Genomic DNA, 23067 nt, shown 5'->3' on the forward strand with positions numbered 1-23067 from the left:
TATAAAACCGAAACGAACATCTCGACGGCAGCGAAACGGCAGTGCAGCTAAGTAGCTTAAAGCTCGCCCACTTGTCAACATGCATTCGCAGATTTTGGCCTCCCACCAACCGGGTCACTGTCCGAAGAAGACGTGACAAGAATATATCACAGTACGACCAACGCCGTATCTGATCAGCGTAGTACATTGCACCTTGTTTCTTCACTAATTCAGAACCCGCTATTGACCTCGCTTATCCGCTAATTGTTAATTGGAGCGTTTCCGGTAACCGGTGGCGACGTCTCATCCACGTCAGCTCATCCACTTTCACGTTGGCAGAATTGCAGCGACTGCTTTCAGTCGGTGAGTCTCGCGGGGACGACAGTGACGCTCGAACGCACTGAGATGATCCACTGGACAATTTGGCCGGCGGTGCAGGGACGATATTACATGACCACATGCATGATGCATGCCCTGCAGAGGTCGTCAAGAAATCCCAGAGGCTGCGCACCGGACGGAGGATTTCAGGGACAAGTGCGTGTCCCGTGAGTTTGCCGAGTGGAAAATGCTGGAACCCGAGCTAGGTATGTCTAGAGTTGGCCAATAAAACTGGATAAGATCCTCTGCGGACTTTTGCTCCGGTGCTGACCCTCGCTGTCACTCATAGACATGACAGAAAGAGGGGGTTTTAACCTCAATTGCGTATTCTGCAATGGGCCTGCGGGCTTTTGTCATACCCACACTCAACCTTATTGGCCGAGAGAGCATGGGTTTAATTTCATTATATGCTTTGAGCTATACTGACTGAAGTTGCATTTCAAACCAAATGGTGCAAAGAAACATTGGTAGCATCTCTCTTGTACACAAAGGCAGAGTGCTCCAGCATCTACGTTTTAGCGGTGTTACTTTGTGGAATCGTCATCTTGGCTATCTGTAGATCATACATTTTTATTATACAAAGTCTCGACAAACCAAACAAAGGAGATGGATCTGATTATTCCTGGCGATTGGGGATTTAACACGAAAACCCGACTACATGGTGGATATGCACATGCGCTATTGCACCATTGCCATTACTGCATCGATTTCCATGCAGGTCACAAGTGTCACGGATCACGGGGTCACGAGGTCACAGGGTCACGGACAGCTGAAATTGCCGTGACGACTGAGTTGATTGAGCCCTGGGCACGGCCACTGGCTGTTCGAGCACACAGCTGCCGAAAAACAGCGGGGTCACAGCTGCTTCGACCGGCGGGGTCACAAGTGCGGGGCTGCCATTGACACAGTTGAGTTCACTGAGGGCCAAACAAGCGCTATCACCTCAAATGTTCGCCACCCGTGAGTCACCCTTCTGCGTATTACGGGAACCATTCCGCTTACAGTGAGCCCTGGCCCTTACCATAGGTCGGTTAGCTTGTATGCTTACACAGCTGTCACGGCAGTTGGTGTGTTCCAAACGCTACTGGGTCACCGGAGGTCATCAGGTCACCAAACTGGGCGCAGCTGTGACCTTGACAAGACATCAACCTCTAGTTATTCAACGTTTTGCGTGCTAAACTCAGCACTGCGATAGTTGTGGAGGTATAAGGCACGAAAGACGCATATTTTAACGAATGGTGACCGACCCACAAGCGATGTATACGATTTCTCGCACATTCGGCGCCCGTTAAAGCATTGCTGCACGCTCGTGAAGAGTGATATCAACTGCTGAACAATTTATAGGTATCTTTCCACCGAAAAAGTTCGGTTGGTCACTAAAGGTAATGAATAATGACTATTTACCTATAAGCCACACCACGGCTTAGCTTGGTTTCTGGCCTCCAAAAAAACGACAATTAAATGCATTAGCGGCTAGCGCTATATTGAAGAAAAAAAAAACTGACGAACTTACGAGTACCTGCCAAAAATCTTCATCCAGGAATAGTTCTTCTAAATGGTTACGGCGCGTGCGTATTCCATGAGCGAACAGGATACTTGCGACAAAACTTGCGAGAAACCCAGCTTTCCGTCATTTGGTCTAGATTCTTCTGCCGCTGGTCCCCCGCTACTGATGTTTTTCCTTCGTGTCTCGTCCTGTTTTCGTTCGACGTTGTGTCCAGGTGGAACAATGATGTTCTGTATACGACGCACTGGGCGACCGTTTACGCAGATCATTTCTCAGCGAGCGCATCATCTGTGAGGCGAACAGGGTGACACCGAGTGTCGTGGGACGTGTCAAAGGCGATACGAGCACCAGACCGACGAGGTGTGCGCAGGAAATAGATGAGAAGCGGTGACGACGGAGAGAGAGAAAGAGAGAGAGTGAGAGAGAGAGAGAGAGGGAGAGAGAGAGAGAGAGAGAGAGAGAGAGAGAGAGAGAGAGAGAGAGAGAGAGAGAAAGGAAAGAGGGAGGGAGGAAAGAGGGAGGGAAGGAATAGGAACAGAGCTTTAGTAATTTTAACATCAATTTCTTATCAAGATAAATATATTTGGAAATATCTGAATTTGACGAGATTCGCGAGGAAATAAGTGAAGCTTGTGGTGTATTGAATGTCGTAATGCTCTCGTTAGCCCTCGCCCGCACATGGGGGGGGGGGGTGGTTGCCACCCCCCCCCCAGGCAGTCTTTCTGCTCTGCACTCAACATTTTTAGAGCTAGAAGGCTGATTTTTCGTATAGCTGCTCGTCTATCCTTTCGTGATGTCCACTGAAAATTTCAAGTTTCTGTCATTTTTGGTTTCGGAGATATGACCTTGTTTTTCAGGTCATGTCATGACCCAAATGGCCAATTCTCAACATCTTGCGTTTGCCATGGGCCTTGTGAGCTTTTGACACCCTGATTTCGGCCTTTTTTGCCATAGGCGTAGGAACAGGGGGGGCCAGGTGGGCAAGTGCCCACCCACTTTTCGAGGTGGGGGGGCCAACCATGTGTTTTGGCCCACCCACTTTTTACTCGAGGCCCCTCGTCTCGATTTGAGAAGACGTCGTCACCTTCCAGAATAAACAAACTCGGTAAAAATAAGTTCCACGAATCCCCACTCACGGACTCCAAGGGGCCGTGATGGATCCAAGGAGGCCCTCTGTTCATACTTGTCAGTCGAAGCCCCTGAGACTGATGGCCTGAGAGGCCCTAGTGGACCTGAGGTCTGGGGAGGCCCCTGACACTGGCAGTCTGGGAGGCCCCTCTATCCACACTAGTCAGAGGTCTGAGACTGGTGGTCTGGGAGGCCCCTCCATCCACACTAGTCAGAATAGGCCCCTGACACTGGCGGTCTAGCCGAGGCCCCCTACCCTCACTAGTCAGAGGAGGCCCCTCTATCTTCAATAGTCAGAAGAGGCCCCTGAGACTGATGGTCTGGGAGGCCTATCCATCTACACTGCAGTCAGAGGAGGCCCCTGAGACTGATGACATGAGAGGCCTTTATAATCACACCAAGCAGAAGAGGCCCATGAGACTGATGGACTGAGAGGCCCTTCTATTCATACTGGCCACAGGAGACCCCCAAAACTTTCGGTCTGGGAGGTCCCTCAATCCGGCACCAGTCAGAAGAGTCCCCTGAGACTGATGGCCTGGGAAGCCTTTATATTCACACTAGGCAGAGGAGGCCCCTGAGACTGATGGTATGAGAGGCCCCCATATTCACACCAGTCAGAAGAGGCCCCCGAGGCTGATGGTTGTGAGGCCCTCCTGTTCATATAACTGGCCACTGGAGGCCCCTGAAACCGGTGGTCTGGGAGGGCCCTCTATCCACACTAGTCAGAAGAGGCCCCTGAGACCGATGGTCTGAGAGGCTCTTATATTCATACTGGCCACAAGAGGCCCCTGAGACTGATAGTCAGAGAGGTTCACTCCTAATGAATCTGAGGGGGCCCTCTATCCTCATTTACACTTTTCTAGGGAGGCCCCCGAGACTGATGGTCTGAGAGGCCCTTTTATTTATACTGTCCACAGGAGCCCCCTGAGATTAATGGTCTGAGAGGCTCTTCTATTTATACTAACCAGAGGAGGCCCCTAGGATTGAAGGTCTAACAGGCCCTTCTATTTATACTAGCCAGAGGAGGCCCATGAGACTGATGGTCTGAGAGGCCCTTCTATTCAAACTAGGAAGATGAGGCCCCTGAGAATGATAGTCCGAAGAGCCATGCGGCGGCAATTGGCCGTGGCCATATTTCGGCTCGGTAGGGCCCCACAGAGCTCATGAGAGCACCTCAAGGGCTCCTAAGTAGACACGCTTATCCCCATAACGGTGCCACGCCGGCTTCTGAAGGCTCCTTGTAGGCATCTAAGGGCCCTTTCCGGCCTCTAACGGCTCCACCCGCCTGTGATGGCTCCACACCAGTGTTTATGAGCGCCACACAGCGGCGCCTTTGAGGGCCATACTAGTGTCTCACCCGCGCCGGGCCGGTGCTCTGAGATTCCGCGCCGGGCCGGGGGGGGGTGTCTGAACACCCCCCCTCTAACTCGGCTCCTGGGCCACGTAGCGACACGCGGTAAGCGGCAATCGAAAGAACGTCCAAAATAAGGACGAAAACACTTAGGTCATTTTTTGGGTCAGGTCAAAGGTCAGGTCACCAGAGGTCACCAAAGGTCAAATGTCCACTATTTCAACATTTTGGAAACTGCCAACGACTATCTCGGGAACCGATAGAGCTACAGCGCCGCGGAAAAGCGCATTCGATAGCCCTTTTACAGACCTTTCTGAGTAACGTTCTCAGATTTGACCTCAGGTCAACGGTTTAGCCTCCAGGGGGCAAAAACTCCAAAAATAGCTGTTTTTACGAAAAACGTTTTTCGGCAATAACTTTTGACTCAAAAGAGTCATTACATTACTTTTGCCACTATCGTGTTCCTCTCGTCGAGACGCGTCGAATGAACTATTATTTGACCTTGAAAGTCAACTTGAAAATTTGACCTCAGGTCAAGGTCATGACCTGACCGGAAAAGGTCATGTTGCATATCAGTCGATCCGCAACGTCGAGCCGAACACATCTAAGGCGTTTTCAGCGCTCTAGCACGTCTCTATCAGAAGTTATTAGCGAAAAACTGTTAGATTCTGTTCGTGACCTGAGATGACCTCGGGGACATAACGAGGGGTCACAGTTGCCATTTTCCGGTTCAGTGAGTCCATTTTACCTACATCTCGATGTTTGAGAGTGTCTAGAATAACGTTCGTGCAAAACAGACGCTTTTCAATTTCCTCCCATTGACTTATAATGGAGAGGTCGCAAAATTGACCCGACCTTAGGTCACCGATATCAAAATTCCGAGATATACATTTTATAGATAATGCTGCTCTAATCAATCGCTGAAAGTTTCAAGGCAATCGATCAATCGGTGTAGCTATGACGAACATTCTTATTTTTTCTGAGGTGAGGTCACTTGGCGTGACCTGGTGACCTGACCTAAGGTGACCTGGGTCTGAAATTTTCACAACATGTGCAGAAAAGATGCACGAACAGGTGTGCCAAAAACGGCGGCGGCGCGAAACCGCAGGGGGGGGGTGTTCAAACACCCCCCCCCCCCCGGCCCGGCGCGGGCTAAGGCTGAAACAGACTCTTTTTGCGTTCAGGAAATCGCATGCGAGCGCCTATTCAAATTCTTCCCGCATCAATCGCATCCGGGAGGTGCGTGCGATTGATGCGAGCGTGCTTCCATGCATTTGAATAGGCTCTCGCATGCGATTTCCTGACTGCGGAAAGAGTCTGTTTCAGGCTTTAGGGCCCTATATCGGTGGCTCTGGGGGCCCCACACCGGCGCCTCTGTGGGCCACCACACCTGTGCATCTCAAGGCTCTATAGGTACATCTGAAGGACCCACACCGACACCTCTGAGGGCCCCACACCAGTATCTCGGAGCTCTGAAGGCCCCACACCGGTGACTCTGAGGACTCACCGGCTCCTGAGAGCACCATGTTGATGTCTAACGGCTCCACAAGGCCATTGAAGGCACCACACAAGCTCTCACTGAGCTCTTATGTCCATGTACCGGCCTCTGAGGGATTTAAGCCAGCGCATTCATAGCTCCACACCAGCAATTGTAAGGGCTTCACACTGAAGTATCTGAGGGTTCCACACCGGTGTCTCTAAGGGCCACATACCGACATCTCTGAGGGCCCCATACCGGCGTCTCCGAGGGTCCACATCTGGTGGGCACCCATCAGCGAGCCGACTGAAGGTCCCACACTGTCGACTCCGAGAGCCCCATCTGCGTCTGGGAGCACCATGCCGTCTCTAAGAACCACAGCGGCTCCTCCGTACGAAAGATGGGCGTCTGCATGCCAAAGGGGAGCGGTTCTGAGACAGTAGGGCACCTACGTGCAATAGAGGGGCGCCTATGAAGCCCATAGGGGCGCCTCAATGCGAAAGAGGGGCGCCTCTGAGACTTACATATATGGGCGTCCACATGCAATAGAGGTCTGCAAATGCAATTGATCAATGCCATGGAGGTGCATTCAAAAGAAACAGGGGCGCCGGCATGGCAAAGAGAGGCGCCTTCAAGTGTCCATAAAAGAGAGACGCCTATGATAAGCGCACATTGTATGCGACTGAGGGAGGGACATATAGGGATGTCTCTGATGACTATACATAGGGCGCTTATATGCCAAAGAGGGCGCCTATGAAGCTAATGGGGGCACCTGGGAAACGAGGAAGACATTTGTGTAAGAGTTTTCAGGGGTCATGCGCCGTTTGCGGCAAATAGATTCTAAAAAAAAAAAAAAATCGGAGGGGTAATAAGTTTTAAAAATGGTGCGGACTTTCCGCACTGTTCGCTTAAGCGGTTACGGCTTACGCCCCCAGGTACATCTGCCCGATCTCAGAAGCTAGATTTGGAGGTCATACTTGAAAGCAACCAGCAGGACGAGGCAAAAGTTGGAGGCCCCTGAAAATAGGAGGCCCCCTGGAAAAGGAGGCCCCTTGACAGGGTGGCCCACCCACTTTTCATGACGTTCCTACGCCCGTGTTTTTTGCCAGTCTTACCTCCCACCTATCATGGAACATGTTGTTCGACGATGTACAGGGGTCAAGGTCAGGGTCAAGGTCAACCTAGGTCATCTAAGATAATTGCGTTTTAGGCAAGCTGAATTTACTTTTTGTGAAGTTTTTTGACTGCATTTTTGGTAAAAGCTTCTCAGATCATGATTTCATGTGATATGGACCCAAAAACAATCGGTGCGCACATCAGTATACACACAGACACACACAGACATACAAACACATATAATTGACCTTGACCTAACTTGACCTGAAATGACCTCAGCAGCAAAATTCTGGTCGGATAGTGTGACAAAGAGGTTCTAGCTGCCTTGGCACCAGAAAACAGCATCGTCATCGGTATTTGATAAGCAGCGCACTTGATATCCAACGGTGACCCAAAACAGCAACATTTTTTAGTTTGACCTGACCTGGAAGGTCAATGACTGACCTGAGAAGGTAAAACTGGGTATCATTGGATTCGTCTCTTCCCAAAGAATCTTTTTGGTCTTTACTGCTAAGCTCTATCTCAAACAGGAACGAAATGGCGCGGGGGGGGGGTGGCAACCACCCCCCCCCCATGTGCGTTCTAGGATGGGAAAATGGCATGTGCGGGCGAGGGTTAATGGCTTTGCTCAAAGGAGCTTCTATGCGAATGCAGTTGTTGAAAGCCTAAACAAAATATACGGTGTTTGGGAACAACTGAGAGGCGAACAGAGACATTTCAGCATTTCCAAATGACTCTCCGCATGAAACAGGAGCCGTGCTACGGATGACTGACCGTCACTGAGGCACGTCGCGACTCCCAGAGAACCTCTGGGACCCGTCACCCTCCCTGTCACCTAGTACTGTCAACTCCCCGACACTGGAAACCTAACCGCTCCCGGGGCAGAGACGGAGTCTCCCCACCGACTCCGACTGGTAAACAAGTGTCGGCAGAGCCATCGGTCATGGCGGCTCCGAGTCGATGGGGGTGGAGCTGAGCCGTACTCGCGTATACCCGAAAATGTGCCAGGCTGGAAAGAAATAATGCTTCGGAAAAGCTTGGCGTTAGGATCTTCCTGCTAATGTTACTTTTGTATATTGATATTTCTTAATTAACATTTGTTGAAAAAGAACATGTATGCAAAATGCAGTCGTACATGTGCATGTGAGGCATGTGAAGCTAGAAAACCATAGATAAGAAAAAGTATCCTTAACTTAAAATAAAACGTTTGCTCTTCAATACAACAATGAGATAATGTTATTCCCTCAATTTATCGGTCGATTTCAAGTAATCGTAAAACACCCCGTATAAATCACAGTACCTATCTACCGTACCGAAACGACAGTGAAAAAATCGTGCAATATCTATTGCACTAAAGAAGCAAGGAAAAATATAGGGTAAGGGCGGGTGAGAGTACGCGGGCGATAAGAGTACGCATCAGCTGTTTCGGTTGCTTAGCAACGCGGGTTTGTCGAGTTCATGAAGTGACATGAAGCCGCCAGTGCGTGCATGTCACCAACGGAACGTGGGCGTTGAGCGGCGACGCCGCGCTGTTGAGTTTAAGGCGATGAATATTATTTTCGAGCGTTATGATATTATTATGATATGGTACAATAATTTTGATACTTGGCAGTTGAGATAAGGTACATTTCCGTGATTGTTGTGGGAAACTTGTGAGGTTATCTGGGGAAATACTGTACAGTGCAATATTCTGTTTGCGAAGTTTTGCACAACGTTTCGGGGTTGTTTTGTGCGCGAATTGCATGTACGGTAAGAGGACGCACTGTTCAGGAGGGTAAGAGTACGCAGAATTATACAGAAAATCGAATATACAGAAATATAGAATTATTAATCTATCACTCAATGACGTTTGTTTTGTAGGTATATCATCAATGGAGCACTGTGATGCAGATGCGTACCCGAAATTCTTCCAAATACGAGTTATTCTCCTTTTTGATTGTGCATTTTTTTAAGAAACACACGACATGATTATTTCCTGATTTATAGACTTTAAATATTTATTTTATGTTTTTCTTTTTGGATACTTGAATTAACTTAAATGCCTTCTGAGATTGAAGTTAAGCATTTGGACAGTGCAAGCTGCATAGGTGTGTGTTCATATGCTTGCGTACTCCACCCGCCTGGCGTGCGTACTCTTACACACCCCATATGGTAAGAGTACGCAAGTGCAACGGTTCAGAAAATGTCAGTTTTAGACCACTTCCATTTACGCTGAAGGATCGTTGCCCCATGGGTTGATGGCTAATTCAATGAACTTTAATATTCTCTATTTGCGATTTCTTTCCTTCAAATATTAAACAAATGAGAGCAAGAAATCCACTAAGTGCGTACTCTTATACGACTTCACCCTACGTGATAGCCAACCATTACGCACTATATCCTGCCATACATTCTGTCTCAGTATATCTGATGAAGACTCATGAGGAATGCGGTGACCACATCTGCCTGTCGACGGCTGACCATATGTGGTCAGCCGTCTTCCGAAACCCGTGTCAAGGTCACTGTGAACAGCTGGCTCCACCCGGTGGCCGCCCCACCACTCGAGGGGGCGGGGGGGGGGGGGGTGAGGGGTATCTCTGGTGATACCAGCGCGGGCCAAAGTCCCACCTGCTCCCTGTGGACAGGCGGTGGTCGGCTCAGCCAATCATCCGGCAGCTGGGCAAATGTGCAGATGTCAAATGCTGGAATGTTTAGTTGTTCTAACGTTTGACTTGTCGAAAGCTCATATCTTACATCATATTTTCCAGTGATTTTTTTTTCAAATATGGAATATGACCTATGAGATTGATTTAAGTTTTAGTTTACGCAAACACCTCATATTTTTCATTTTGTAAGCAACTAAGTCTTTTCCCTGTGATCCCCTATATCGGCATTATTGTGACCTATATTTTCCCCAAACCACCTGTGCAAGATCCATTAACGCCAGGAAATTCATCGACCGACTATCTCTCATTCTCACATTTAGATAAATATTTACTGGCCTGTGGAATGTTTCATTTAGGACACCGCCGGTGGTATTTTTGAACACAACATTTCCACCATCATCGCTTCAATAACATGCCAAAATCAGCAGGAATGTTCGCTCCGACCCACGCTTCTGACACCCGGCTGAAGTAACAATAAGATTATGTGCATATGGCCTTGACCTTTCATCTCTGCAGGCGACGCTGGGGCGAAAAATGCCGTCACTGACATGTGAATTATATGTGGACTATGAGGATTATGTTTTGGTTGGGAGTATGTAAATCTCACGAAGCCACACGTCTTCGAATGTCAATTCTCCCAGTGACTCCAGACATGACTCACCCGAGTCTCTGACTAACGCCTCGCGGACGTGGGTCGCCTACCTCCGGTCCAACTTCCTCGACCATCTGCCTATCGTGTGCCGGGCACGAGCCGCACGTGCTATCTCTGAGGACACCGAGCGGTTGTGCCCAGACCAAAACAACAGCTGTCAATGCCGCCCATCTGCTCAGAATGCACTGTGCATGCACGAGTATCGTTATATAGGATTAGTCCGCTGTAGAAAATATATCAACGTCTCTTTATCGCCTTGATCGTGACAATTACGAATTGTGCACAGTAGCGGTCGGCAGAGTGAATAGTTGCTAGCCGGTGCACTGTTTCGAGTCTATTCTGCTCGTCACTTTTTCACGACTGGCAATTAGCCACCGACCGGCGCCCGGCGAGGAGAATCAATAAAGGTAATCAGTCGGGGGTAGGGGATGGCTGGATGCTGACCGAAACGTGCACTCTATGGCACCGAGAGGCTTTAATGACAGGTTGCCCAGGCGCTGATAATGCGCCCAAATAAGTGGGTTTTCCAATGGGGTGTTTAATTTGCCCGACGTCTAGCGGCGGCTAGTGGGAGGGGACAGCACGCTCGGTAATAAAGAACAAGATGTTCTCCTCACGGCCCGCTCGACTTTTGTTCCAAGATTGTACGGTGGAGTGCGAGGTTAAACGCAGTGCTTGACGGTCGTCCGGCCGAAAATATGGCGGCCGAGCGTTCTGCTTTCTATGGGGGCCGGTTCAAATTAGATTGACCGTGGTGCTGTTAAAACATCTTTGTGCTTCTCGACAGGGGGCAAATGATGGCGGCCGGCTGAGTCAGGGCGATAAAAGACGCACTCAACTAGGCTCACGCAGCTCAGGAGAACGATTTCTGCGTAGCAATTTCGTTGACTGACCTCATTGAAAATAGATGATCCCCCGTCTCGATGCACGCTTATGAAGGTCGCCCAAATCTCTTTCACGGCAACTGGTCGAGACCAATTTCAGGTGGCTTATATCGCATAGCGCCGGCCCCTGAACGACACTACAGGAAGTCGTATTACAAATAATGTCAAAGCCACTGGCGCACGTAAAAGGCTTCTCGTAGAGGCCACGTTCCTGGTAATGTTCGTGGCACGAAGAACCTGGCTATTCCATTAGTATATTAGTACGAACAGAGGTCGATGGCATCCGTGTGGCCATAGGAATAATCAGTTGTTTACAAGAAGTAGTTTTAGTAAGGAATTTTTTTGTTTAGAAACTGCGTCACCTGTTACTTTGCTCAAGTGTTGATTTGAAAACTGATTGATCAAGGAGATTATAAGACCATGTCAGCATAGCACTCCCCGAACTCTCACCTCTCCGCTTCATCCCACGGAATATCGCACGTAGTTACAGTGCGGCGTGCGGGCTGCGCTGTATAGTTCGTTGACTCCTCGTGGCGATGCACCGTCTCTCCCTCCCTCTTTCTCTCCCTCTCCTCTCCTCCCCTGCTGTGAGTCGCAGAACCGGTGGTTATAACCGGCAGGCTGCACCGCCCAGCTCCAAGAAGGGCAGAGGGTCTCTGCTTCTGCCAGAGGCCGGGTGGAGGAGTAGCACGAATTTTATAACAAACACTCGAAATGTTCCTGAGGCGGCACGAAGACAGTGTTCTCGACATCTACTGTGTAGTTATCAGACGGAGCATGTATAATTATTTTCAGGTGGATTATTTAAAGACAGCTTGACAAAAGTGAACTAGCGCACTCCCATTCTACTCAGTCTGATCATTCCAAACGTATGCGTTTTATTTTTCGTTAAAGCTCAATCATTGTTTTTTATAGGTTGTATTTTTAGATGCATTTTAAACATTTTTATTTGTGTTCAATCAACAAGACTCGTTAAAAACATTATTAAAACTTTGTTGAATACTGCTGCATAACACTCTACATTCAGCCCACACCTGTGCCTACAATGTAAATACGTGCAAAGTTCTACGGCAGTTTCTCAACCACCGAGCTAACAAGTGTGTTTGAACATCGCTACGGTAGCGTGTGAACGAACTTCCATCGCCGTCTGATCAAAACAATCCCCTTCTGTAGCGCTAGCTTGCCGAAATCCTGTTGCAACCACCGGGCTGAACCTCCTTTTCTTACGTAACATCTGCGGGGCGTTGGGTCGGAGGCCGCGCCCGTTTATTTAGCTGCCGCCTGTCGGTTAGGCTGTACCGGATAGCTCCGTTGACGCAGTTGACGTCACGCGGCGGATTCAGCCGACCTTGGCCGCCGGACCGAGAGCGCATCCCGGGCATCAAGGTCACATCGCCGGAGGCTATAGTGGCCACGCCAGGTGGCGAGCGGCCTCACTCGCGAGGTCAGAGGTCACAAGGCGAGTCGGACAGTCACGGAAGTCCGCTGATTTGGGGCTACCTGTCAAAAGAGCCCCCCCCCCCGCCCCCGCCCCAGTTGGCTTTCATGTCGTGACTGCAAGCGAGTGCTGGTTTAACGCTGGCCTGAGTGATGCGATCTACAGCGTCGAATGTTTTCCGGGCGGGGTCAACGCCCCCGGCTCAATGTCGGGCCCCCGGGGGAAGGGGAGGGGGTCCGTGAGAGGCGTAGAAGCCGAGCAAACACCTGAACGGCGCCAACATACGCCATTCACGTACCCAGGCCGCATCACCTGAGCGTTAATTCAGGGAAACGTGGCGACCGAGAGCACATGAACCTCTTGCTGCGTAGGCTAGGAGGCCTACACGTGCGGGCCCCGGGTCATGTTTATGCCAAGAATTCGAGAGCTCTAATTTTAGTCCCCCGACGCGTTGCTCGTTGAGGCTGTTTAAAATTGCCTTACACGCAGCCGCTGACGGCTGTTCATTTATATGCAGCCGTTATCGATTTTCTTAGCTTGATATATGTCGGTATTGCATGGCTTCAGAGGCAGGGCGAGCGTCAAGTTGAGTGATTTCATCTATTATTGGATACAGCTCACTGGGCCACGGGCATCTGGACGACACTTCAGGGGGCAGAAATAGGGCGCAGTTTGGGCTCAAGTGCGCAGAAGAGCGGACGAAGTGGCCCCCTGCCGGCCACAGGTGACGGTTTCAGGGTCAACGGCCGCTGCTCGAGGCGGGCGATGATAGCACCATTTATTGCTAATAAATCTATTAATTAACTCGATCTAGAGTGTTCACTATTTTTAATGTGTTCGGCCGTTGCGTTACAATATTTACAAGATGATGTAGCGATAACGCCCCTTCTACACCACAGACCACCAACCAAATCACCAGGAAGTGGCTCGCCGAATTCGACGCAGCGCCAGCAGTGGTATCACCACCAGCTTAGAGCAAGGACCGTATAAGTATATAATCCTTTCCGGACCGCGAGTGAGGCGGTGTCCAGTATAACTGACAGCTGCCACTGCCATGGCAGCTGTCCTGGCAGCGGCAGCTGTCATGAGACGCGGACAGAGGCGCCATTGGCCGCAGATATGAAGTCTTATTTCGGACGAAGGAGACCGGAATATCATTTCACCCCTGAGCGCGCCGGCCAGCGGCGGAGAAGTTGACTTCAGAGGCGGATTTCGGACTAGCGCAGAGCTTTGACCGATTCCTGGAATGCCCAGGACTCTCCCGATTACCTTGCACTGGCTTTCATTTTAAAAGTTGGATTGGACTGATGCAAATCAGGCAATCATAGAAGCAGTTCACTTCCAGCTTAGTGATGAGCGCACGAGATACTGATGAAAGGATACTTGTTAGCAAAGGCTTTGCTTATTCTACGCACATATGTAATAACACCAAATTAAAAGTTTATACAATAACTCGTTTTTCAAAACATCGATATTTATCAAAATACGCCTCCCCATGGGCGCCAGGCTCACACATATTTTACTCCTTGACTGCACGTGGAAACTAGAACAAATAAATACTGTTTACATTGAATGCAATATTTCCTACCACATATTTTCCTCAGTATCTCCCGTTAGCTGAACCGGAAAGAAACGAACAGCCTACATCCCGCCCGGGTTAGTCGTCTCCCCGGCCGGTGACGTCACGGGCGGCAGCTCGGCGCGTGTCGCCCCCACGTCTCGAGCTCACGCACAGCTCGCACTATGACGTCATAGGTCAGTGCTCCACGTGTTTACGACATTTGGCCCGGTGCCAGCAGCGACGACCGCAGCTCAGTGCGAGAGGACGGCTGCCCGGCAGATGGGAGAATCAATAGAGGAGCCCGTCAGGCATCCGGCGAGCCTGCGGCGGCTGCAGAGAGGTCAAAGGTCGTGACCCAGGTCACTTGGGTGTCGAGCGTAATGAGTTGATGGACCATGGAAGCTCGTAGAATAGACACTAATTATCTCTGCAAATGGAGCAATTTGCAGGTGCGGTGCTTTCATCTAGCTCATCTCGTCGAGAAAATAGGTGCCCAGAAGGACTATGTGCGTATCATTAACTAATCAAGCGGTAAGAGTTGCAGCAAGCTGGCACATCAATCTCCTTGAGTCCTGCCAGCAAACTTGTCCGAGTAACAAACGTAGAGCCAAATGCCGCATGTCAGCCGTGAGATGTGCAGCAGGCACTGCAATCGCTCCGGCCCTGCCTAAACAGTCATTAGCGTAATTCAAGCAGTGCAATTACAGTCGTTCAGCGGTCCAGAGAGCGATGAACACCTAAACAGAGCCCGATTGCCGTCGTTAGTACATTGTCTGTCGCTAATGTGCAGAGAAACAATGCACGCGGTGCATGTGTCAGGAAGATACCTAACAGAGTTTGTCGCTGTCGTAGCAGGATTTTCAGGTGGTGTTTGGTGAGATTCATAGCACAGGCTCGAGCGTTTTTAGAGTGGTATACTGGCAAGAGGTAAATGGCAGGATGAGGAGAGGGATTAAAGGGATAAAAAAGGAACTGAGAGAGGAAGGGAAAGAAAGATAGAGAGAGAGAGAGAGAGAGAGGGAGAGAGAGAGAGAGAGAGAGAGAGAGGGAGAGAGAGAGAGAGAGAGAGAGAGAGAGAGAGAGAGAGAGAGAGAGAGAGAGAGAGAGAGAGAGAGAGAGAGAGAGAGAGAGAGAGAGAGAGAGAGAGAGAGAGAGAGAGAGAGAGAGAGAGAGAGAGAGAGAGAGAGAGAGAGAGAGAGAGAGAGAGAGAGAATATTAAGAGGGAAGAGAAAGGCAAAAGAAAGAGGATATATTTTTGGTATGGCAACGATTGAAATGTCACGGATCATTATTATCTAAAGCAGTACAAATGTTATAAAAGGAAAGCATTACGAGATGCAAACGGTAACGGTAACTCAGAAAACGGTATTTCTCAATGAGAGAGATCGCGACATGTCTCGTATATCTCGTATATCTATCATTGGTCATTTGTATTTGATATCGTCTCAGTATCTCGTTGAAAAAAGGAGAAATTGTCCGGAAAATCTATCCAAAATAAAAAACATTTCCTCGCTAGCGAATCGAACCAACCTTTCCTCGTCTCTTTGGAGAAGACCTGCTCGCAGCAATTCTCTGGATGCCTACACCCGGAAGAGCACCTCCCTGGCCCTGTGCGCAATTGGCCGGGGCCCACCGTTGCGCCACTGTAGGACGCGTTGCGTAACTTAGGAGGAGCCCCGGGTTGGGACGTTGAGAGAAGCTCTGTTTGTATGTCGAGATTGGGCTGTGCCATCCTGAGATGACGTTTTCAGGTGCGGTTCGGGTTTGGGCTGGGGCATGATAATTTTGCACAGTACCGGGTGTCCCAAAAGTAAGGTCATGATTTAAAACTTAAATATCTCGAGAAGTAAGAGTCCGAATCACTTCCAATTTTAACACGTGCAAGGTACATCCATAAAATTATTTTCTTGCATGCTTAAACCATTTTTGATCATAACTACACCGAGCAGTAGGCATAAAACTGAGAAGGTCGAAATACAACTCTTAGAGAGGGTCCGTCATTAAAACAAAGGGTAAATACCGCCCAGTTTTCGGCCCTAAGCAGACCCTATCAGCTCGCCCTATCTCTGAACTCATGCATAGTTTCGCCTCAACCGGTAAAACGTCAGAAAAAAGGTATAATGTACGCACAGGGCATGTATACTTAGCCACCTGTGCTTCGAGGTCCTGAGGACGACAGCGGGAATCGGGTGACAATAAATCAAGAGAGGTGGCCCAGAGTCCTCCCAGTGGTTCTTCCGCTCGTCGCAACGCAGCTGTGCCGACACCATCAGCCAGCAGTGGTTTCAGCAGGATGGAGACTATGCTTGCACCGTCCTGAAGATCATGTATTGTCTCCGAGAGTGGATGTGAGATCCCGTAATTTTCAGTCAGGGCAACGCCATTGAATGGCCTCCGCGGTCACCTGACGTTACATCTTCATATTTTTATTCTCTGGATACACAACAGAAAGATTGTCTTTTAGGACAACCCAACGAGCCGGGAAGAACTAAAGGATGATCCCTTCGAGCAAACATAGGCGGCATCTCACCAGAGAATCGCTCCAGAATAGTGGAGGAAGTCAAACGTAGTCTATTCATGCACGCGGCCCGAAATGGTGGCCATGTAGAAAAGCAGCAAATGTGGGGCTACGAGCCAATGTATTGACTCATATGTATGTCAGAATAAAATTTTATAAAATGCTCTTTCATATGATGTCCTATTTATATCTATCCATCGCGTATTTTTGGCAGTGTGGCCAAAACAAATGATGACCTTACTTTTGGGACACCCTGTATATCTGCCATTTGTCAAGTATTTATCTTGTTTGGTTTTTCAAAGATTCTCAGCGGCTCTATATCAAAATACCATTGCATTGACCAGAAAAATCTACGCCTATACAATCGACATTTGTTATTGGATATGTTGTAGTCCTTATTTCCACCCACGGTTACTGATAAATATATGTGCCGAAGTTCTGAACAAGTAACTAGTAAGTGTCAATAAGAAAAATAATGAGATATGACAATTAGTGCACATATAATCATATTAAAATGTTCTGTTATTCTCATCATAAATCATGTCTAATTATGCACGGCCTACACCATTTCGTCGCATTAAATTAATTCATACATTTTCCAGGATTTCACTCATTGGCCTTGTATTGTTCACATAACTACTTACATGCATACATGCATGCATAAACACAGGAGCTCCTTGACAGAGCAGAAGCCCGGCAGAGTTCAATGACGCCACATCACTGATAGTTCTGCTGGCTTCCTGCATTGCACCAGATACGGCGAGCTCCATAACCATGACGGCTCCGAGCGGCCCGATTTATTGCCTCCGAAATGGATCCCGCTTTCTGAGCCACCGCCCATGAGACACGGTTGGCCTGGCCAAGAGAAATGGCGTCATCACGCACAGGCTCCCGACCGGGCTCATATCCTACGCGTAATTTTCCCAGAGACGTATCCTGGAATATTAGGAGTGCCCCGTCACAGGCTTCCCGGGCACGCCGTAATTTAAGGTCATCTGGCCTCTCGCTGCCATCTAATGCTGGGAGTTACGTAAGATTACGATGAATTTTTGCCAATCATTCGTCGTGTCCTGTTCAGGAAAACACGCGAGCCTGAAGGTGAGTGACATTGTCTATTTTTGTTTTATTTCAAAGTAATAGGCTCTCTAGATTGTGATGGTCTGTGAGTGTTATGCATCTTATCGATAGTGTGCTCACATTTCTTATATTCCTGCTTTGTCGACTTATATTCCTCGAACATTCTAGGCGAACGAGCTCGCTCCTGAAGTCGCAGCTCTTATATAACCTTGATTTGATCTATAGATCATATCACAAGTCTCGAACAAACATTTCAGTGTTCAAGTGATATATTGTAACAAACGATACAGCTTCAGAACACTTACACATACAAAATTACAAAATCGGACTAGATACATGGGCGAACACGAACAAAATCCAACTGATACCTTCATAACGCGTCAACTCATACCTTTATCATAACACGCTCTATTTACAAATGGAGGTATTCATCGCGCTATCTCTAGAGCAAAAATCTGCGCTCAACACAAAACACCAATGACGTCACAAATGACGTCAAAGGCGTCTCGGACTCGCGGGCAGATCAGACGCCGCAATGTCACACACTAACGAGCATATTGCAATCGATCGCAATTCGTTTTTTATCCGCGAGCGCCGAGTCTCGCTGCGTTTTTGATAGAGATCAGGGAGCTGATAAAATCTGGTCGGGCGTCTGTTAAACGCCGACTGTGAGCCGCAAATTATCGACCAATAACTGCCGGTGACCGCCAGGGCCCGGTCCGGATTGCACAGTGCCGAATTGCACTGGTGAGGGACACTCCGTCGGACTGTCGTTCAGGCACAGAGGGTGCAGAAAATATGGGCATTTGAGCTGCAAGACAGCCGGACCAGAGCAAACGCGTCGCGGGTGAGGTAGACGATGGATGCAATGGCACCAGCCAGCCAAAACTGCTGTCCGACGATCTCGATTTTAGCTGTGACCAGCACAAAGTCGTACCAAAGTCAACATTATCAATATTAGAGCTGAGCTCCAGAGGCGCGCGAGCGATCCTCCGCCACACACGAGCCAAGCTAGACCGTCCGAGGGGCGACACATCACGCGGCACAGCGCAGGTGTCACCTCAGCCTCCCCCGGCACATTCAGGCACTCACTCTGGGTCCGCGGCAACCAGCCCGACCGCTCCGGTCGCCAGAACAATGACGGACGTACGCGTAAACCACACACCCACCACAATGACCCAGGGACAACGCAAGGATAGATGAGAAGTGTCGTTCTCTGAAAATTGCGACTAATTCTTGAAATAAACCCATGAAATATGTGACAATTTCATATCATAATGTCAACATCAGCTTTATCAAACCAGAGGATGAATAATGGATTAAAAATCAACAGAAGAAATCGACACTTATGATTGCAGGTCTAGGGTATAAAACGATTCAAACGCACCAGGGTTTCGAGTCAGTGTGGGTCGGCGGCACCCCGCAGCAGCTCGTACAGGGGCGCGCCTCAGTCAGGCACTCATCGCTCACGGGCCGGCGCAGTGTCCACAGCCACCTACAAACTACGGAGCGGCACGAAGCCACTCGGCTGAGATCAATTGGAAAATAAATACCCGACCCGGCGGCCGGCGGCCGCCCAGCAACCCGGCCGCGCGGCCTCGCTCTCTCGCACAATTCGTTCTGCTGCCGTCGGGCCGGCCGCGTCGCAGACTAGGATAAATAGAGACAGCAGCTGGGACGCAGACGCGCACCCGTGTGGCTACCGTCGCGCGGTGCGATAATTTTGATTGCGAAACAGTACCGGTGGCGAGTGAGACGATCCTGCATGGCCTCACCGGCGCGCAGAAGGCTAAAACCTTCAGCAGGGGTTCAAAAGGAGACCCGGGGCGGGTCTGAGCGGGATCGGGACGCTGTGTCGCGGACACCGCGTTATCGTGACCCGTTCAGACCGGGTCGGCGACCTCAGTCCCGGCCGCCGCCCGGTCGCCAGCCACACAGTCCACAGCCAGAATCATGCACACCCATTTGTACCGGAGCGTCGTCAGCGCGGCCGAGCCTGGCGCCGCCTACAAGGCGAAGGCCAGGTCGTCGAGGTCGTCGCTGCACAGGTCCAGCACGGGGAACATGGCCAGCGGGTTGAGCAGCGACGACTCCTCGTCGAGCGGCTGCACGTCGAGCTCGCGCAGCTCCAGATCCATGTCGGCCTCGGGCTCCGGCGAGAAGGGGCAGTGGCCGGCCGGCGACATGTCGTAGAAGGCGGCCTCCTCGGCGGCGCCGGCCGACAGCTCGTGCGCCGCCAGGCCCGAGGACATCTCCGACTCGTAGCCGCTCGAGGAGCCGATGGACGGCACCGGACTGTAGGGCGTGTGCAGCACGCTGGCCGGACTGGCCTGGCAGTGCGACGAGCCGGCCGGCGACAGCGGCGACACACCGCCGTAGCACGAGGACAGCGGACTGTCGGGCGCCGCCACGGCCGACAGCGGGCTGCCGCCGCCGCCCAGGTACCTCGGGTCGGCGGTCAGACCCGGCGGGCTGGCCGGGGACATGTAGCTGGCCGCCACCACCGGCTTACGCTCCTGACGCGACGAGCTTTTCTTGGCGGCCGGGGAGGCGGTCGTCTTGGCGACCGTCTCCTTGGGCTGTCCCTTCTTGCGCGGCCGGTACTTGTAGTCGGGGTACTCGAGCCGGTGCAGCTCCACCAGAGTCTTGGCGCCGCGCATGAACGGCTCCTTCTCGTCCTTGCTGAGGTCCTGCCACAGGCGGCCCAGCGCCTTGGAGATCTCAGAGTGGTTGCAGCTGAAGTTCGCCGTGATGTTCTCCCGCTGGATCTTGGCGAAGAGCATGAAGGCGTTCAGCGGGCGTTTGGTGTGCTCCGGATTCCTCCTGTCCTTTTTGATCTGCCGGAAGAAGAGCGCATCGTTTTAACGAGCGGCACCACGGAGCTCGCCTCGGTGGAGGATAAGGTCGTATTTGAAGTGACAGCTGGGTTCGGCTAAAAACCACCGGAGGCTTTACCGATCCTGGCAGCACCGACAGAGATCATTGTTTTTCGCGATCCAAGCGGAAAACTTAAATGACCATTATACCATATGAAGCGGACTTTTCCGCTTGATAAATCGGATAACTTCAGCACTTTAGGCTGTCGAGCGGAAAGCCACATCCACAGGGGTTTCTAGGAATTATGTTGCTAACAGTGCCGTGAACTCATGCAATCAGTTTGAGACGTGCTGTCAGAAAGCCTTTCTCTGGACACTCTGCAGTTCACAGTGTGTCGGAATTCAGACTCGATTTCCCAGAGTGTCGACTGAATTTAGCAGCTGTCATCGGTTGGAGTTATGTGACAGCGCGTGATTCAGGGGAGACACGAATTGTTCCAACCAACTGATATAGCCGTGGGAATTCCAGCTTCAGCAGCACCATTCGGATGTCAACGGGTGTGCAAAAGGCTATTTCTGCAACTACAGCCGTAATACCTCCCCATACCAGCACATAACGCACGTCGCTAATTTTTTAGCCACGAAATTCCTCATCGTAATTCCACCCTGCGCCGACCGTCCGGTCAGTTCGTTTCGCTGTCAACAGATGGCGGGCAGAGCGCCGAGCCGATCAGCTGTTCGGCAGCGCGCTGACACAGCGTTCGTTGGAGCCAATTGGACGCGGTGGAGGCGGCTGCCGACCGTTGCGACCGGAGGGCATCCTATCCAATTAAAGCTGACTGTGCCGTCTACACACAACTATTAGCGCTGATGATAGCCCGACACGAACAATTTGTTCAGTCAGGGATGGCTGCTCCGCGTCTAAGATAAATGTCAGCCATAAATTGCATGAGATTATTTTCAGAGAAGTTCCCACGCGCAAGTAAGGGGATAGTGCATTCAATCAGGCGCGGCAAATTGATATGGGAAACAACTGGAAGGCGAGATTATTTTTGCTGAATTTATTACCACTTTTTTATTTATTACCACAAAAATCTTACTGCACTCTTACAGAACGCACTTGCATTTGGGTATCGCAATGAAAAATTAAATAACCTTCAGAATCCAGAAGGCAGAATAACTTATCATTGTTGCACCATGTTGTTCAAAAGTACTGCCTTGAATTTCAAAATTTAGTAGACTGCCTACCAATAAAAACCGATAGCAACAATATATGAATTTTCACAACCCTAAGGATGCACATTGCACACCACGATATTAAAGTTAGAAGGTGTAAAAACCCTTACACGGAAAAGAAGAAGTCTTATGTAAAAGACGACAGTTGAAATTTAGCTGATTGAAGATATGTCGATAAATCGCTTCTAATGATTGTATAGGTAAATGTGATAATCCATATATGCATCAATGTATCCGTTTTTATTCCGAGTTATATAGTTTTGTTGCAACGAAAGGGACATGTTCGATTTATCGCGTCTCTCTGGATGAATCAAATTTTAAACAGCAGACCGCTACTTGCATTTCGCATCTGTGTAGGTACTTAAAAATTGCTGTAAATATCCGGAAAATAAAAATCCTCAAGTATTTTTTTTTGTGACATCAAATACATGTTAAAGGGAAAATAGTATTTCATTAACTGAGAGAAAACGTACAAAAAAAAACATCTTGAATAATTGTTTCATGATTTAAACCACCTCATTTTGGTTCCTTAAAAACCTAACCGCACCGCAACAAATGTCAGTTTCCATTTGTTGACAGTCCGGTCTCATCATCGATACAATTTAAATACGACAAACCACAAAATCAAAAACAATTTAGTGGAAAAAATATCATCGAACACCACGACAGAATTTCGGAGCTAAAACCCGGAAAACAGACACACCAACGAAAACCAAAAACCCCTTCGAAAGGAGCCCAAACACACCTGCATGAGATCCGAGTATGGCGTCGGCGAGTCCCAGATGTACTTGGGAAACTCTGGGTAGCGTATGCTGAAGTCATTCAGGTTGATCGCCATGGTGTCAACACATGTGCGTCTTGTCTTCCTCGCGGCGCGTGCAACCCACCTTCACCGTTCCTAGCGCTCGACTGCCAGCGCGTCTCCGCTGCGTCGGGATCACTACCGCCCGACGCCAGCGCCTCTGGCGGTAGGTGGGTGAAGCTCGGCGAGCTGTGACGCATGGGGCGACTGAACGAGCGTGGCCTCCAGGCGAGGGGGCCCGGCGAGGTCGGGCGCCGAGCTCAGGTCACGTGTCAACCTCCGGCACCAGTTTTGTTGATGCCGTATTAGAGGAGTTTTTTTTCCAATTTCCATGGCCTGAAATTGACTGCAAGTTATGGCCGTGGGAAAGCCGAATGGTATACTCCCTCACAGTGCTGCGGAGCCGGAGTCGAAGTTGGAGTCGGTCGAAGTCGACAGTTCTGACCGGAGTTGGAGTCGGAGTCGGAGTCGATTTTGGAAAGTGGAGCCCGAGTCGGAGTCG

The 23067-nt window shown here is 49.9% G+C and overlaps 1 protein-coding gene across 1 annotated transcript; it reads right to left on the reverse strand.

Moving 5' to 3' along the window:
* Positions 1-17962: 17962 nt before the first annotated feature.
* LOC122391521 (transcription factor SOX-21-like) lies at positions 17963-22693 on the reverse strand. Its single transcript, XM_043385530.1, has 2 exons — positions 22509-22693; positions 17963-20548 (listed from the first exon to the last, which is right to left on the reverse strand). The coding sequence occupies exons 1-2, from the start codon at positions 22599-22601 to the stop codon at positions 19718-19720; spliced, it is 924 nt and encodes a 307-aa protein (XP_043241465.1). The 5' UTR covers positions 22602-22693; the 3' UTR covers positions 17963-19717.
* Positions 22694-23067: the final 374 nt, after the last annotated feature.

This window comes from Amphibalanus amphitrite, unplaced genomic scaffold (assembly GCF_019059575.1).
Source record: "Amphibalanus amphitrite isolate SeventyFive unplaced genomic scaffold, NRLGWU_Aamphi_draft 000442F_arrow, whole genome shotgun sequence".
Classification (NCBI taxonomy): Eukaryota; Metazoa; Arthropoda; class Thecostraca; order Balanomorpha; family Balanidae; genus Amphibalanus; species Amphibalanus amphitrite.

What these genes read in the sequence shown, in the direction of transcription:
- LOC122391521 (XM_043385530.1), bottom strand. Translation starts at nt 22,601, where the DNA reads ATGGCGATCAACCTGAATGACTTCAGCATACGCTACCCAGAGTTTCCC. An exon ending in CATACTCGGATCTCATGCAG is followed by an intron (nt 20,549 to 22,508) that starts GTGTGTTTGGGC and finishes TTCTTCCGGCAG; the next exon opens with ATCAAAAAGGACAGGAGGAA.